Source organism: Mesoplodon mirus, assembly GCF_964341445.2.
Source record: "Mesoplodon mirus genome assembly, chromosome: 14".
NCBI classification, from domain to species: Eukaryota; Metazoa; Chordata; class Mammalia; order Artiodactyla; family Ziphiidae; genus Mesoplodon; species Mesoplodon mirus.
In genome coordinates this window covers 9,222,286-9,241,101 of record NC_138990.1, presented here as the reverse complement: position 1 = coordinate 9,241,101, position 18,816 = coordinate 9,222,286, and the positions used below count along the sequence as shown (strand labels likewise).

At 35.6% G+C, this 18,816-nt stretch overlaps 1 protein-coding gene across 1 annotated transcript in view; it reads right to left on the bottom strand.

Annotated features, from left to right (window-relative positions):
• The window catches only part of DNAH6 (dynein axonemal heavy chain 6), a 273,547-nt gene that overhangs the window by 125,618 nt on the left and 129,113 nt on the right, over window positions 1-18,816 (bottom strand). The window contains exons 33-37 of the mRNA XM_082642773.1: window positions 17,356-17,463; window positions 8,056-8,611; window positions 7,146-7,268; window positions 2,159-2,341; window positions 1,485-1,628 (exon numbers count right to left, since the gene is read on the bottom strand). Of these exons, the coding sequence (XP_082498899.1) occupies window positions 1,485-1,628; window positions 2,159-2,341; window positions 7,146-7,268; window positions 8,056-8,611; window positions 17,356-17,463 (1,114 nt within the window). The remainder of the gene's footprint in view (window positions 1-1,484; window positions 1,629-2,158; window positions 2,342-7,145; window positions 7,269-8,055; window positions 8,612-17,355; window positions 17,464-18,816) is intronic.

Sequence of the window (18,816 nt, the reverse complement as noted above, 5' to 3'; positions counted from 1 at the left end):
GCAGCTGTACAGAGCAGTGGTGTTTCAAGCACACTTGACAGTGACTCAATATGACATGGTGACATGGTACATACATATATATATATGTGTGTGTTCAAATATGTATAATATTCACCCCAGCTATCACTCTATTTTATATTTTATTCTATTTTTTAAAAAAACTTTAGGATTTTCTACATATTCAGTTATGTTTTCTGCAAATAATGACAGTTTCATTTCCTTTCTAAAGTTTATTTAGTTTTTCCTTGCCTTATTGCACTGGCTAGGATCACCAATATAGTGTTGACTAAAAGTTGTGATAGTGGATATTTCATTTTTAAAAATTGGGTTATTAGCCTTTCAACTGATTTCATGACCAATTAGTAGATTGTAACCTGTAATTCTAAAAAACAATGGTATATAGGTGAATTAGACAGGACTGGACCAAAAGCAAGGAAATAATAAATAGGCTATTTTCACAACCCAGAAAAGAAATGAAAAGAACCTGAGTTATTCAGAGGCAACAAGGATGAAGAGAAGAGGAAATATTTGAAAAAAAATTAATTAGAAGAAAAAATTCACTCACTTTACTCAGGTGAGTAAAGAAGGAAGAATCTATAACACTCATTAAGTTCTGGCTACTATTACATGGCTGTCTGGCCATTTACTAAGGCAAGAAACAAAAATCCAACAGCAGTTGTACAGAGTAATAGATAACAGGATATTACTATTAAAAAACTGAGGACATAGTGAAAAATCTTCTCCTGTGCTCTTCTGACATGTGCCATCATTCTTCAAGCACTTCTTCACTATCTGACAAAAGATATTCTGGGCTCATTTTGAACCTTCCCTGCCTCAGTACTGGAATCAGCTGTTTCACTGAGGTGCTTTGGTTCTTTTTCATGGAAAATAGTATTTAGAAATCAGTAACTAAGTATGCTCATTGCTATTGAGGTGTCATTCCTTCTAGTTCCTCTCAGCAGACAGAAGTAAGAAATCTATGTATGGATGGATGTATAGACCCATATATATATATTCCATGAGTACCAAAACCTATAATTCCAATCCAATAACACAAAGTGCATTCTAATCTTTCTCTTCCAGATTTGTAAGTCTCTTCTCTTAACAGTGAGAAACCTCGTTGCCATTATCTTCAATATATTGATTCATTTGCTTAATTTTAGAACATACAGAAAGTAGCTTCAGAATTGCTAAACCATAACACTGTGAAAAAATAAGTTTACTAACTAAAATTCAATGTTTTTGCTAATAGTAGGGAGTTTTTATACATTTTTATACCTTACTTTCTTCATATGGCCGGGAGAGAACTCCTAAAATTTTTAATACAATAAATGTTACCTATAGTTTAAGAAAGTGAATAATTTTAGAAACGCTTTTACATGAAGAATTTATAGTAGGACAAAGGCTTTTAAAGTTTTAGTCTTGAAATTTAATTTTAATGATTCAGAGTTATTATGTTAAAATTAACTTTATTTGCCTCTTACCCTGGCATCAGGATTATCATCAAATTGTGTTCTAATAAATGTATCAAAAGAATCCCAGTAGTTTTCAGTTAGATTCCCACCTAAAGACCATAAGTAACAGAACACAAAAGTCTGACACAGTACGGTGTTCAGTTTTGTTTGCTCCTGAAAGAACAAAGGGGAAGAATTTTAATATTTTATATGCTAACATAAAAAGAATCTTAAATTGAAAAGTCTAAACACTGTTTTGTTTAGAATCATGCATTTTTAAAAGGGCACATTGCATGTTTCTTATATTTCATTCAATGGTGCACAGAGTGATGTTTTATAATAGTATATATTTAAATACTCTGATGAGAAAATGAATGGCAAGGAGCATGTAGAACAAAAGCTCAAGGTTGTCTTTCAACTATTATAACTATGTTTATGCCTGCATGAAGGTATTTAAGTAGACACACACTGCGATTATGTTATACTGTAAGGAAGTTTAAACATTGAGTAGCAGAGTAAACTATAGGTTAAATTCCTTCCAAATATGAGATTGTATGAATCTATTCACAGTCATTAGTCCCCTAGAAAATTAACTTGAAAATCAAATAATCATATGACAGAAAGTTTGGAGTTGTTTATTTGCAGAGCATCTATACAATAATCACATCTTCCTAGTTTTATAGCAGTAAGAAAACCTTTCCTACCATTGTCAAATTAACTCCATCTTTCCCAAGTATCAAAGACTCCAATAAGCAACAGAGCGTAGTAACTTTGCTGATGTCCACTTGTGGGATTGCTTGGTTGCATTTCTTATTGATAAAATTTAAACCATCATCAACATAACGCTGGAAAAGATTCAATATATATTCTTGAGTTTCTTCATTCAGCTGAAAAATCAAACAAACAAATAATATTTTAGCAAGACCAGATAAAATATATAATTAAGTTAAAAAAGGGTTGGTTCAAACTTGTATGTTGCAATATATCCTGTGAATTTTAGACTAAAGGGTATAAGCATCACAAGATATGAAACAAGTTAAATTAAAAAAAAAAACCCTTCTATGACTTGGGAGGGACACATGGCGGAGATTCTGGGTCACTGATAATGTCCTACATCTTGATCTGGTAATGGATACAGAGGTGTTTATTTTATAATCATTTGTTAAACTGTCAACATATATTTCATGTAGTCATCTCTATTGATGATATCTCTCATAAGTAAGAACAATGAAAAAGAAGAAGTATAAAGAGAAACATTTAAAATATCTATGTAAGGTAAAGGACTAATTCCCAAAGATTTAAAAAAAAATGTTTCTCCCTCACCACTTTTTTTAACATTGTACTGAAAGTCTTAGCTACTGCGATAGGAGAATAAAAGGGAAAAAATATATACAGATTGGGAAGAAAGAAAAAAAATTGTCTTTGTTTACAGATGAAACAATTATCTACATAGAAAATCCCAAAGAATTGACCAAAAACTCCTGGAACTAATAAGTAGTTATAGCAAAGCTGTAGGATACAATGTAAATATACAAAAGTCAATTACTTTCCTATATACCAGCAATGAATAATTAGAATTTGAAATTGAAAGTACAACACCATTTACATTAGCACCAAAAAATAAAATACTTAGGTATATTTTTAACAAAATATTTCCAAGATCTATATGAGGAAAACGACAAGATTCTGACGAAATAAAGTAAAGAACATCTAAGTAAATTAAGAGACAGCTCATGTGCATGCATAGAAAGACCCAATATTGTGAAGATATTAGTTATTCCTAATGTGATCTATAGATTTGATGCAATCTGAATCAAAATACCAGTAAGTTACTTTGTGGATATCAACAAACTGAGTCTTAAGTTTATATGGCGAGGGAAAAGACCCAGAATAGTGAACACAATATTGGAGAACAAAGTCAAAGGAATGACACTACCTGACAAGACTTACTGTAAAGCTACAGTAGTCAAGACAGTGTGATATTGGCAAAAAAAAAAAAAAAAAAGACAAATAGATTAATGGAACAAAATAGAGAGCCCATAAATAGACTCATACAAATATAGTCAAGTGATCTTTGACAAAGGAACAAAGGCAATCCAATGGAGAAGGGACAGTGTTTCCAACAATGGTGCTAGAATTGGACATCCACATGCAAAAAAATAAAAAAAAACAGAGATAGAGAGAATCTAGACATTGATACTATGTCTTTCACAAAAATTAACTCAAAGTGGATCATAAACCTAAATGTAAAATGTAAAACTATAAAACTCTTAGAAGAAAACAGAGGAAAATATTTAGGTGACCTTAGGTTTGGAAGTGAGTTTTTAGATATAACACCAAAAGCACAATCCATGAAAGAAAAATTGATAAGTTGGATGATTAAAATTAAAAACGTGTGTGTTGTGAAAGATATTGTTAAGAGAATGAAAAGACAAGCCAGACTTGGAGAAAATACTTGCAAACACATATCTGATAAATAACTTGTATCTAACATATATAAAGAACTCCCAAAACTCAATAATAAGAAAACATACAACCTGGACTTCCCTGGTGGTGCAGTGGTTAAGAACTGCCTGCCAATGCAGGGGACACGGGCTCGATCCCTGGTCTGGGAAGTTCCCACATGCTGCAGAGCAACAAAGCCCATGTGCCACAACTACTTAGCCTGCACTCTAGAGCCTGTGAGCCACAACTACTGAGCCTGCGTGCCACAAGTACTGAAGCCCGTGCACATACAGCCCGTGCTCTGCAACAAGAGAAGCCACTGCAATGAGAAGCCTGTGCACTGCAACAAATAGTAGTCCTTACTTGCCGCAACTAGAGAAAGCTCATATGCAACAACGAAGACCCAACGCAGGCAAAAAATAAATAAATAAATAAATAAAAATACAGCACAATGTGTAGTCATTGACATCTGTGGAAAAAAAATCATACAACCTAATAAAAAGTGGGCAAAAGATTTGGACACCTCATCATAGAAGATATACGGATGGCAAATAAACATATGAAGAGACACTCAACATATTAGAAAACTTCACAGTGAAACCACAATGAGATACAGCTACATACCTATTAGAATGGCTAAAATCTAAAATACCACACCACCACATTCTGGTGAGGATGTGGAGCAACAAGAACTCTCATTTATTGCTGGCGGGAATACAAAATGGTACAGCCATGTTTGAAGACAGACAAGCAGTTTCTTACAAAGGTAAACATAGTTTTATCATATGATCCAGAAATCACAGTCTTGGGTATTTACCCAAATGAGTTGAAATCTTATCTCTACACAAATACCTGCAAGTGAATGTTTATAGGAGCTTTATTCATAATTGCTAAAACTTGGAAACTTTGAGATGTCTTTCAGAAAGTGAGTGGATAAACTTGTTAAATCCATACAATGGAGTATTAATCCAGTGCCAAAAAATGAGCTATCAAGCCACAGAAAGACATGGAGGAATCGTAAATACATATTATTAAGTGAAAGAAGTCAATCTGAAAAAGCTACATATTGTATAATTCCAGCTATATGATGTTCTGGAAAAAGTAAAACTATGGAGACAGTGAAAACAATCAGTGGTGCCAGGGGTTGAAAGAGGGTGTGGATGTGTGTATAGGTAGAGCACAGATTTTTAAGGCAGTGAAACTATTCTGTATGATATTATACATGATATTATTTATTTATCAAAACTCATAGAATTGTACAACACAAAAGGGAACCATAATGTAAACTATGGACTTTAGTTCATAAGACTGTATGGTTCATCCATACTGGTTCATCAATTTTAACAAATGTACCACACCAATGCAAAATGTTAATAACAGGGGAAACTATTTGGAGGAGGGAAATTATATGACAACTCTCTATACTTTCTGTTAAATTTTTCTATAAACCTTAAGCTGCTCTAAATAATAAAGTCTATTAAAAGAGTGAATTCAGAAATGTTTAACATCTTGTGGCAGCCCATGATAAAGTCTCAATTCTGAGAATTACTGTCTTTAATAAGGTACTCTGTTCACTTTACTGTACACCTGAAACTAACACAACATTGTAAATCAACTATACTCCAATAAGAAATTTAAAAAAATAAGGTACTCAGAGAGTTTACCACAATATTATTAAAATGTTGTTGCCTAAGAATAAGGAAAACGATAGTTTTCTGATTCATTTTTGAAGGGGGAGATGCAGAAAGAAGATGGCTTTCTTGAAGTGGCTTTCTTGAGATGAGATGGAGCAAAACACTTAAAAAGATTGCTTGTTCCACATATATGCATTAAAATATGATATTTGTTTTTCTCTTTCTGACTTACTTCACGCTGTATGACAGACTCTAGGTCCATCCACATCTCTACAAATGACCGAATTTTGTTCCTTTTTATGGCTGAGTAATATTCCATTGTACATATGTACCACATCTTCTTTATCCATTAGATGAACCAATTTTCAGTGTAGGAATAGACACGCAGATGTAGTAAATGGACATGTGGACATGGTGAGGAAGGGGGAAATGGGATGAATTGGGAGACTAGGATTGACATATATACACTACAATGTGTAAAATAGATAGCTAGTGGGAACCTGCTGTATAGCACAGGGAGCTCAGCTTGGTGCTCTGTGGTGACCTAGATGGGTGGGATGGGGGTGAGTGGGAGGGAGGTCCAAGAGGGAGGGGATATATGTATACATACAGTTGATTCATTTTGTTGTACAGAAGAAACTAACACAACATTGTAAAGCAACTCTACCCCAATTAAAAAAAAAACAAACGAACAACATGAGTGGATAAAAGAGAGGTGATATATATAGACAATGGAATATTACTCAGCAATAAAAAAAGAATGAAATCTCAGGGCTTCCCTGGTGGCGCAGTGGTTGAGAGTCTGCCTGCCGATGCAGGGGACGCGGGTTCGTGCCCCGACCTGGGAAGATCCCACATGCTGTGGAGCGGGTAGGCTCGTGAGCCATGGCCGCTGAGTCTGTGCGTCCAGAGCCTGTGCTCTGCAACGGGAGAGGCCACAACAGTGAGAGGCCCGTGTACCACAAAAAAAAAAAAAAAAGAATGAAATCTCAAAAAGAAAAACACATTGTTTGTTAAGGTAAAGAGAAACCCTATTTTAGAATGCAGAGGGTACAGAAGATAATATGGAACTGAGTTGTTCTGAATAATAATGTAAAATCTTTCCTTCACTTTGGGTGGAATGGTACCTCTGAGGTTAGAATGTGTCTTGGGTAATTGACCTAAGGTTGGGTGGGAGGTAAACTGGTTTTCTCTTCTTCTTGGCTCTCAGAGGTGTTAGGGGTTCCTAAAATCTAAAAACTGTAACAATGTTTGGATTTACTGTTCTTTTCCTTCCAGGTACTTCCCTCTCATTATCTCAAGCCTCCTGCAGAGTCTTTTTTTTAATGCCCCAGGTTGTTCTACCTGTGTTTGGGGAAACTCAAGGAAGTGTTTGTATTTAAGAGAAAATAGTCTGGAGAGAAGCCAGGCAGGGTAACAAAAGGTGAGGACAGCTTTGGGAAGTATACAACCTTCCTGGAAGATCCCAAGAATTCTGGGGAGAGACCTATGTACAATGCTGGGATTCCCTCAATCAAGCACAGTGAGGCGTTAACCAATTGTTATCTGGGCACTCGAGGGAAGGGTGAGCCCTGACAGATGGAGACAGTGGGGAGTGTCTGATTACACTTACTTTTTTAGAAACACTCTTCATCCAGGTTTTAACATAAGGCATCCACTTCAGTTCTTCAGGATCTACAAACACCATCCCACATCTACTGACTGTTGCAGGAGAGGCAACCTTTAGATCTTGCACCTAAAATTGAAAAATGTCGAACAGGAAATGGCTAACATGATACTTCCTTATTCCTCTAAATTCAATGTTAAGGAATCACACATTTAAAGTTTAAGTTAACACTGTAAGGCTTTGTGTGGAAGAGAATGGGGGAGCTATAAGTGATTAAAAATGGAGAAGAAAAGTTAAGTGAGGCATAAGGAGAAAAAAAATATAGAAGGATACTGTCAAATCCTTATTGGAAGGTATAAATATTTATTTTCCCTTCTTTTTGTTTTTCTTATCTTTTTCATTCTTATATCCAATACCTAACATAATACCCAGGACATAGTAGGTATTCAATTAATGTTTGATGAATGAATACAGCAGGGGTGGTATCTTGCATAATATTTTGTAGCTGTATTTGGCCCACATTCCTTTTCCAATCCCATCACCAAATATTCATACCACAGAGGGATGATTTATTCATCTTAAAACTTAAATTTATTCATCTTTATATATATATATATATATATATATATATATATATATATATTTACTGCCTCCAAAGGAAAAGAAACAAGTGCTTGGGAAGCTAGAATTTATTGTATTTCCTATTTATAGAGAGACAGAAACATTTGAGAGACTTTGGTTGTCAGAATGGACAATCTATTATAAAAGGACAATTTGTTAAATATTTAATATGTAAACAAAACACCATGGTAGGCCTTACAGATAGTCAATGGTACATCAGTAAGAGAAAAAAATTACTGATGGTATGTTAATCTAATGAACGATTTCACTCCACAGTAAGGAATATGCAATTTACCTCAAAAAGCATGTGGATTTGAGGTGTGAGTTTAATCCTCTCACTGTTAGCCAGGCAAAGCATCTTGTTATCATCCAGGACTGTATTCATATTTTCAATCCAAAGAGCATCTACTGGCCCATCACTGATGATCCATTTATGGTCTTCTGAAGTATCATTCACAGCTGCTCGGACACTTAATGCCATCAAGCCATCTTTCCACTCTAAGGTTATGTTATTAACTTCACCATATAATTCACCCATTGTAATTGATTTAGGATTAAGAACATATGTTTTAACTGATTGGTAAAAGGGATTGTCTACACCAAGTTTTCTCAAATTCCCTAAAGTTTCTGCTAGTATTTGGTAAACTGTGGTCTTGCCACCTCCTGTTGGCCCTACTAACATAACACCATGCCTTACTAGCATGGTTTCATAGAATTGTATCACTTTTTTAACCATACATGTCTCAGGCTGAAGATTTTGTCTCTTCATGACATCTATAATTGTTGACTGTAATATACCATAATCATGTTCTGGAATTTGGACTCCAGGAAAAAGGTCAGATATGATTCCACTGCAAAAAATAAAATAAAATAAGTTAGGAACACTGGTCACTGATATTTCCCCATGTTTGTTACAATTAATTTATTAAACATTACTATGGGTCCTATTTTTCTCATTATCTTTGCTTCTGAACACACAGTACTAGATTATCCTGTGTGTTATACCAGAATCTATCATTTCTCTGATATTGTGCATGATTTTGTTTGTTTCTTATACAGTAGACCAATGTTCTTAAGTATATTGGGAGCTTTTTGAGGTAGGGAATATTTCTTACATTTTTGTATTATACACAGTATGTGGCATAGTACCAAACGTATAGGTGACAAATTTGTTTATTTCAAAAATTATACTTATATCTCAACTTTTCCCAAAAGCACTTATGTGTACTTATAATGGTATATAAATATTCAGAAAAATAAGATGGAAATAGAAAACTAGTACTACATAAAAAAGGGAGTAAAGGATAAATGGACTGTTTCTGTAGGAAACAGTTAATATGGGATGGTGCTATGGGTAAAAAAGAAGCTAAACTCCCACCTTACACTACATAACACAAAAACATTTGAGAGGCAGTAAAAAACTTAATATAAAATGACAAGGAAAGTACAAGATAAGGGAGATCAAGATGGTGAAGGAGGAGGATGTGAGCTCATCTCCCTCTATGAGCACATCAAAAATACATCTACATGTGGAGCAACTCTCACTGAAAACAAACTGGGGACTGGCAGAAAGACTCTTCTACAGCCAAAATTGTAAAGAAAGATCCACACAGAGTCAGGTAGGAAGGGAAGAGAAAGAGCGATTAGGTTGGTACCTGTGCCTGTTGGAGGGGACACACAAGAGGCAGGGAATTACATGGGCTTGGAGGTCCTCCCTGGGGAGTGAGGGGTTTGATCCACATTGGGCACTGCAGTCCTGGGGGCTGCCACTGGGAAGACAAGTCCTCTTAGCTGGTTTGAAAGCCAGTGGGACTACCAGCAGAGCTGTAAGAAACCTAGACTCCACTTGTGAGGGGTGTACACATGGTTGTTTACTCCCAAGAACAAGGGGGTGGAAACAGAATGAAACTGCCTGGGGCTCTGGCTGGTTTCCCACAACCCCCATCTCCCACCTTGTGCCCTGGCCCATGCTGAGCACCTGCTCTAGCACTGCTAGGTCTAGTGCAGCTCCCCACTAGGGTGAAGGCTGCCATTGCCAAGGAGAGTGTGCAGTTAGGAGGAAGGAGTCAGTTTGGACACAGCACTGCATCTGAACAGGGCAAGGGAGGCTATTGCTGGAGCTTATGGAGGCAGTGGATCGTGAGTGGCCTGGAACTCTGATGTGTTGGGATCACCCTAGTACTTGCCCCAACCTGCACTTGGCATCCAGTCCGGCCCTTCTCACTCAGCACTGCTCCTCTAGAGTGAAGGTGCTGATGCTGGGAGGGGTAGATCACACACTTAGAGGGGATAGAACCAGCTCAGACCCAACCTCAGGGCATCTGCTTCAGCACCTTGGGACCTGCCTCTGCCCTTCATAGGGCAACTGTTGACCACTGAGCATAGGACAAGCCCTGGTTCACACCTGACTCTGGCTCTAGCCCCTCTGTTTCCAGCTCCACTTCCCACCAGGGATTGCTGCCAGTACACCCTGGAGGAAGATGTGACCTGTGCTTACTTCAGATCCAGCTCTCCCACCAAAGCCACTGGGTACAGTGCAGACTGCATATGGGGTCTTACAAAAGGACACCCTTAAAAGACTGGTATAGGTAACTCTTTCACCTAGTTTCATATAGACAGAGAAAGTTAAGCTAAACGAGAAGTCTGAGGACTTTGTTTCAAATGAAAGAATAAGAAAAGAAATCAAAAATAACTACTAATGAAACAGAGATAAATAGTTTATCAGATAAAGAGTTCAAAGTACTAGTGATAGGAATGCTAACTGAACTAAGGAAAAAAATAGATGAACACAGTGAGAATTATAATAAGGAACTAGAAAACCCAAATAAGGAAACAGATATCCAGGTACAGGAAGCACAGAGAGACTCAAACAAGATGAATCCAGAGACCCACACCAAGACATATCATGATTAAATGGCAAAAGTTACATATAAGGAGAGAATTCTAAAGGCAGCAAGAGGAAAACAAAGAATCACATACAAGAGAATTCCTCTAAGGCTATCAGCTGATTTTTCTGCAGAAACTTGCAGGCAGAAAGGAGTGGCATGTTATATTTAAAATGTTGAAAGTGCTTAACTACTTGCTGAGTAGAGTATCCTACAACCTAAGATACTCTACCCAGCAAGATTATCATTTGGAATTGAAGGAGAGATAAAGAGCTTCTCAGAAAAGCAAAAACAAAAAGAGTTCATCAATACCAAACCTACCTTAGAAGAAATGTTACAGGATCTTCTCTAAGTGGAAAAGAAAAGGCTACAACAAGAAGTAAAAATTTGTAGGGAAGGAAAAATCCTACTAGTAAGGGCAAATATATAGTTAAGGCTGTGGATCAATCACTTAAATAAGCTAGTGCAAAGATTAAAAGACAAATTGTAAAATCAACTATATTACTGTAAATGTGAAGGGATAAACATGAAGATATAAAATATGACATTAAAACCACAAAATGTGGGGGAGGGGAATAAAAAATGTAGATCTTTTAGAAGGCATTTGAATTTAAATGGCTATCAGTTTAAAACAAGTAGATATAGTTATAGGTCAACATATATAGACAGCATGTTAACCACAAATCAAAACTTACAATAGATACACAAAAACAAGAAAGAAAGGAAAACAAGTATACCACTAAAGAAAATCACCAAACCACAAGGGAAGAAACAAAAAGAAGAAGAAAATAACAGAGAAGAACTACAAAACAACCATAAAACAAGTAATAAAATGGCAATAAGTACATAACAATAATCACTTTAAATTTCAATGGAATAACTGCTTCAATAAAAAAGGTATAGGGTGGCTGATTGGATACAAAAACAAGACCCATCTATATGCTGCTTACAAGAGACTCACTTCAGAGCTAAAGACACACACAGACTGAAAGTTAGGGGATGGAAAAAGATGTTTCATGTAAATGGAAATGACAAGAAAGCTGGGGTAGCAATACTCAGGTAAAATAGACTTTAAAACAAAGTCTATAACAAGCAATATAGAAGGACATTATTAATGATAAAAGGGTCAATAAAAGAAGAGCATGTTACACTCATTAACATATATGCACCCAATACAGGAGCACCTAAATATTCAAAGATAATGTTAACAGATATAAAGGGAGGTATTGCCAATAATATAATAATAGTAGGGGATTTTAATACCTCACTTATATCAGTGGACAGATCATCCAGACCCCCCCAAAAAATAACCAACAACAAGGACACAGTTGTCTTAAATGACACATTAGACCAGTTGGACTTATAGATATCTACAGGTCACTCATCCAAAAACAGCAGAATACACATTCTTTTCAAGTGCACATGCAATATTCTCCAAGATTGATCATGTGCTAGGTCACAAAAATAAGTCTCAACAAATTTAAGAGGACAGAAATTATATCAGGCATTTTTTCCTGATCACAATGGTATAAAACTAGAAATCAATTACAGGAAGAAAAATGGGAAAAACACAAACTCATGGAGACTAAACAACATGCTAATAAGAAAGCAATGGGTCAATGAAGAAAGCAAAAAGGAAATCAGAAAATACCTTGAGGCAAATGAAAATTAAAAAAATAACTTTCCAAGATCTATGGGATACAACAAAAGCAGTTCTAAAGGGGAGGTTTATAGTGATACTGGCAAGAAAAATCTCAAATAAACAACCTAACCTACCATCTAAATAAATCAGAAAAAGGAGAAGAAACGAAGCCCAAAGTCAGCAGAAGGAAGGACGTAATAAATATCAGAGAGGAAATAAATATAATTGAAAAAACAAACAAACAATAGAAAAGATCAATGAAACCAAGAGCTGTTTCTTTCAAAAGATAAACAAAATTGATAAATCTTTAGCCAGGTTCACTAAGGAAGAAGAAGAACCAAATAAAATAATAAGAAATGAAAGAGAGGAATATACAACTGATCTCACAGAGATACAAAAAATCATAAGAGAATGCTATGAACAATTACACTCCAATAAACTGGACAATGTAGAAGAAATGGATAAATTTCTAGAAACATATAATCTTCCAAGACAGAATCAGGATGAAATAGACAACATAAACAGACTGATCACTAGATGTGAAATTGAATATGTAATTAAAAAAAATCTTGCTACAAAAAAAGTCCAGAACCAGATGGCTTCATGGGGGAATTCTATCAAACATACACAGAAGAGCTAATAGCTATCTTTCTCATACTATTCAAAAAAGTTGAAGAGGAGGGAACAGTCACAAATTCATTCTATGAGGCTACTATTATATGATACCAAAACTAGACAAAGACACTAAAAAAAAAAAAGAAAATTACAAGCCAATACTTCTGATAATATACATGCAAAAATTCTCAACAATGATACATCATTTTTTGTTGTTGTTTTTTGTTTTGTTGTTTTTTTTAACATCTTTATTGGAGTATAATTGCCTTACAATGGTGTGTTAGTTTCTGCTTTATAACAATGATCAAGTTGGATTTATTCCAGGAAGGCAAGAATGGTTTGATATTTGCAATTCAATCAACATGATACACCATATTAACAAAAATGAGGAAGAATAAAAATCACATGATCATCTCAATAGTCACAGAAAAAGCATTTGACAAAATTCAAAATCCAATCACAATAAAAACTCTCAAGAAACTGGATATAGAGGGAACATACCTCAATATACTAAAAGCCATTTATGACAAACCCACAGCTAACATCATACTCAATTGTGAAAAGCTGAAAACTTTTATTTTAAAATCACAACAAGATAAGTATGCCCACTCCTGCCACTTTTATTCAACATAGTATTGGAAGTCTTAGTCACAACAGTCAGGTAAGAAATAGAAATAAAAGGAATCCAAATTAGAAAGAAGGAAGTAAAAATGTCACCTTCTGCAGATGACATCATATTATATATAGAAAATCCTAAAGACATAACCAAAAATCTACTAGAGCTCATCAATGAATTTGGTAAATGTGCAGGATACAAAATTAATATACAGAAACACATTGCATTTCTATACACTAACAACAATCTATTGGAAAGAGAAATTAAGAAAACAATCCCATTTACAATCACATGAAAAAGAATAAAATATCTAGGAATAAACCTACCAAAGGAGGTAAAAGACCTGTACTCAGAAAACTATAAGAAACTGATGAAAGAAATTGAAGAAGACACAACAGATGGAAAGATATATCGTGCTCATGGATTAGGAGAATCAACATTGTTAAAATGACCATACTACCTCAAGGCAATCTGTAGATTCGATGCAATCTCTCTCAAAATACCAATGAAGTTTTTTCACAGTAATAGAACAAATAGTTTTATGATCTGTATAGAAACACAAAAGATCCCAAATAGCCAAAATAATCTTGAGAAAGAAGAAAAGACCTGTAGGTATCACACTCCCTGACTTTAGATTATATTAAAAAACTACAATAATCAAAACAGTATGGTACCGGCACAAAAACAAACTCAGAGATCAATGAAACAGAATAGAGAGCTCAGAAATTAACCCACACACTTATGGTCAGTTAATCTATGACAAAGGAGGCAAGAATATACAATGGCAAAAGACAGTCTCTTCAATAAGTGGTGCATGGAAAACTGGACAGCTACATGTAAAACAATGAAATTAGAACATTTTCCCACACCATATAAAAAATGAACTCAAAATGGATTAAAGACATAAATGTAAGACTGGAAACCATTAAAATCCTAGAAGAAAGCATAGGCAGAACACTCTGACATAAATTGTAGCAACATTTTTTTGGATTTGTCTCTAAGGCAAAGGAAACAAAACCAAAAATAAACAAATGGGACCTACTTAAATTTAAAAGTTTTTGCACAGCAAAGGAAACCATCAACAAAATGAAAAGACAATGGGAGGATATTTGCAAATGATGAGGGGTTAATATCCAAAATATATAAATAGCTCATACAACACAATATCAAACAAACCACCCAATTAAAAAATGGGCAGAATACCTGAATAGACATTTTTCCAAAGAAGACATACAGATGGCCAACTGGCACATGATAATATGCTCAATATCACTAATCATCAGAGAAATGCCAATCTAAATCACAATGAGATATCACTTCACACCTGTCAGAATGGCAACCAACAAAAAGACCACAAACAACAAATGTTAGTGAGGATGTGGAGAAAAAGGAACAGTTCTATGCTCTTGGTGGGAAACTGGTGCAGCCAACTATGGAAAAGAGTACGGAGGGTCCTTAAAAAACTAAAAATAGAGCTACCATATTATCCAGCAATTCCACTCCTAGGCATAAATCCAAAGAAAGTGAAAACACTAATTTGAAAAGCTACTTGTACCTCAATATTCACAGAAGTATTATTTACAATAATCAAGGTATGGAAGCAACCTAAGTGTCCACCAACAGATGGATGGATAAAGAAGATTTGGTATGTATATACGTTGGAATATTACTCACCATAAAAAGAATAAAATTTTGCCATTTGCAACAACATGGATAGATCTGGAGGGTATTATGCTTCGTGAAATAAGTCATACAGAGAAAGATAAATACCCTATGTTATCACTTATATATGGAATCTAAAAAATAAAACAAACTAGTGAATATAACAAAAGAAATAGACTCAAAGATATAGAGAACAAACGAGTGGTTATCAGTGGTGAGAGGGAAGGGGGAGGGGCAAGATGGGGTAGGGGATGAAGAAGTACAAACTACTATGTATAAAACAAATAAGCTACAAGGATATATTGTTCAGCACAAGGAATATAGCCAATATTTTATAATAAATTTAAATGGAGTATAATCTATAAAAATATTGAATCACTATGCTGTACACCTGAAACTAATACAATATTGTAAATCAACTATACATCGATAAAAAAAAGAGCAAGGAAAAAAAGGTACTAGATGAAAATATAAGAGATGAACTTTACAACACTGTGTTAAGAAAGTCTACCTCAAAAAGACAAAAATTCTATAACTTTTAAAAATGTTGATAAAGTGAAAAAATAAAAACAAGCAAAAATCAAACTTCTGTGAGGCAAAAGCCTTTAAACATAAAGAGTTAATGATATACTTAGAGAATATTTCCAATTTTTATACCAGATAAAGTTTATGATTTCCCACAAATTGCTAAGTAAAAGAGCACAATAGAATAATGCTCTAAGAATAATAAATATAAATGAGTAATGAACATAAGAAATGATGCTCAGTGGTACTAATAATTAAAGTAATGTACATAAAATAGGCTACTATTTTGGTATCTCTCCCTCCAAAACATAAAAAGGGATATGAGCATTTTCATAAAACTGTTTATATAAATGTAAAATGTCTTTGGAGGACATATTGATAGGATCTATCTAAATTTGTAACGTCCATACCCCATGATCTAGGAAATGTACTTCCTAGAATCTCACTCATAGCAATATCATAATTGTGCAAACATAACTGTATAGAAATTTTCATCATGTTCTGCCAAAAGTGAGTAGACACGTGTTCTGGGTAACAGGGGATCTGATAGTGGATAAAGGCAAAGAGAATCCCCAGAAAGGTCATAAATGGACATCCCAGGATGACAGATATGCACCAGGGGTAATGGGCAACCAGTGTAGATCAGAGAGGAGGATGAGGGCTCCAAAGAGGGCTCCAAATTGAAGAGAATATTTTGTATGATTGAAGGTCATTTTTGTTTTTGTTTTTAGGAAATTTATATTCTGGCAGAATTTGAAATGAATTAGTGATAGATTTATAGAAAAGTAGGTAAAATGAATAAAAAACAGAAATTAAGATAATATATGAAGGGAAGATGAAAAGCTAGATAATTTAATAACAAGGGAAAGATAGTGCAGCTTTGGGTAACATTTATACCTCTATAATAAATTATGGAAATCCTGAATATTTAGCTCCAGTTATATTGTAACATGACTACACAGAGAGGATGGGTGGAGGGCGAGAGGTGTGTGTGCATATCCTCATCTCTCTGTTAGTAAGTTAATAGATAACATCTGAAATGGAAAAGTCATGAGATGGCATAAACGTGGTACTAAAAAATATGGAGGTCGTTGTAGAGCAGAAACTAGCACACCATTGTAAAGCAATTATACTCCAATAAAGATGTTAAAAAAATATGGAGGGAAATAGGAAAGAACGAATGAATGAATTGAAAAATGATTGCCTTCGGGAAGTGGGACTTGGTGGAGGGCAGGGAACTGTTGTTTTTCATGAGAGTAACTTATAATAGCATTTTAGTTTTAAAACCACATACTTATATGACTTGGATAAACATAAAACTAAATAATAAAAGTAGAAATAGATAAAAGCAATCACATTTATGTGGGGGCCCAAATCTGCTTCTTTTGAGTCAGGAACTTCTCTTAGGTCAGGAGTTTGTAACCAAATGCTAATTTGCATAACATGCAGCTTGGTGATCAATATTTTGAAAAAAATAAATGATTGGATTGAGGCCAAAACTTTAGTATCTTTATTTAAACTAGTATTTTAAAAATTGCAATGTGTCTCTAGAAAAGATGATACCTTGTTAGAGGCAGACATATCTGAAGATAAACTATGTTTTACCTCTACACAGTAGCTATGCTTTATCTGTCACACCTAGAAACTTACCTGAATAGAACAGCATCATCTGTTAGGAATTTTGGTAAGTTAGAGTCTCGTAAAGCTCTTATCAATACCACATCTTCACTTAGGTCTGGGTTCTCTCTTTTTAAAGACCTAAATTTAAAGGAATAATTCAGATGACATTGCAAGAACATAATATGGAACATGATTTTCCAAACCTGTGGGTTGAGGATTCTCCTTGCAGAAAGCTGTGGAGGGCACACCACTGCAGATTCCTGCTGGAAGGAGGGTACCATTTTCCCTTGCATGCCCAGTGTCCATCTCCAAGAAAGCACACGGACAAGTCAGGTACAGGCTACATAGCCTTGAGGAGAATGACAAGGACATTTTCTCAAGTTCCCCCCATCAATCCAGACTTTATCCAACCTGTATTTACAGTTCTCTGAATACATCATGATGATTCATATCCCTGGGACTCCCTTTTCTCTTATCCCAGAATGCTCTGCTTTGGTCTTTTGCTGGCTCTTATTTTTCTTTCAAAACCCAGCTCAGACATTCCCTCCTCTAGAAAGTCCCTCCATCCCCTGCCAACGAACCCAGGGCACAGTCCTATGGTTGCCCTCACACATTATATTCTAGATGACTGCTCCTTTGTCTTGCCCATGGGCCGTAGTTCTGTTCTCTGAATACAAGCATGTCTCAACTCCTTAGTATCCCTCTTCCTTTAATGGCAATCCTATAAAGAGGAGAAATACTGTATCTAGGAGGTTGAAAGAAGGAACAGAGGGTAGAAAGGCAGGGAGATTTGTGCAGAAGCCAGGGGTACAGGAGCCAGGCAGAAGGGGTCCTGTGTGGGCGGAGCTTGAGCCAGCGAGTCACAGCCTGAGAGGAAGGACTAGACAGAAGACAGATTCCCTCAGAGACTCTGGACAAGCTGGGGATGCCACAGGTGGGCATGTCAAGAGGTTATAAAGAGAGAAGCTGGGGCCTGAGAAGAGAAAAGACTCTTGCTCTACTAGGAACTAGAAAGAAGCTCAGCCTTGGACCAAACTGTAAAGAGAGAGGGGGCATCTAGGATAAAAGCTTGGACTGCGGATGGAATGATGAAACTGAAGTATGCTTTGTCAGGTGATGTGTATGACTTAATTAGTGTATCTGCATAACAAACTGTTTTTTAAGTCTCGTCCTCCTAGCTCATGGTGGTAAAGCCTTTTGTACACTGAAACCCATTGTATGTGACGAGTTCAGGGGAAACAAAAGTTACCCAAAGCCTAGTGGAGACTCAGGTTTGGTCTGGGAGCAGCTATGTTGGTTCTCACAGTGAAGAACCTTGGGATGAAGAGAGATGCCCCATTTCACTGTGGCAGGGGTGTGTCAAGGTAAGCATGATGACAACAGCAGCAGCTAACATTTATTAATCACTTGCTATGTTGCTTTAAGTCCCATCTGTGAATTACTCATGAAATGCAAGTGATGACATGGTTGGAAACTTGACTCTTGCCCACT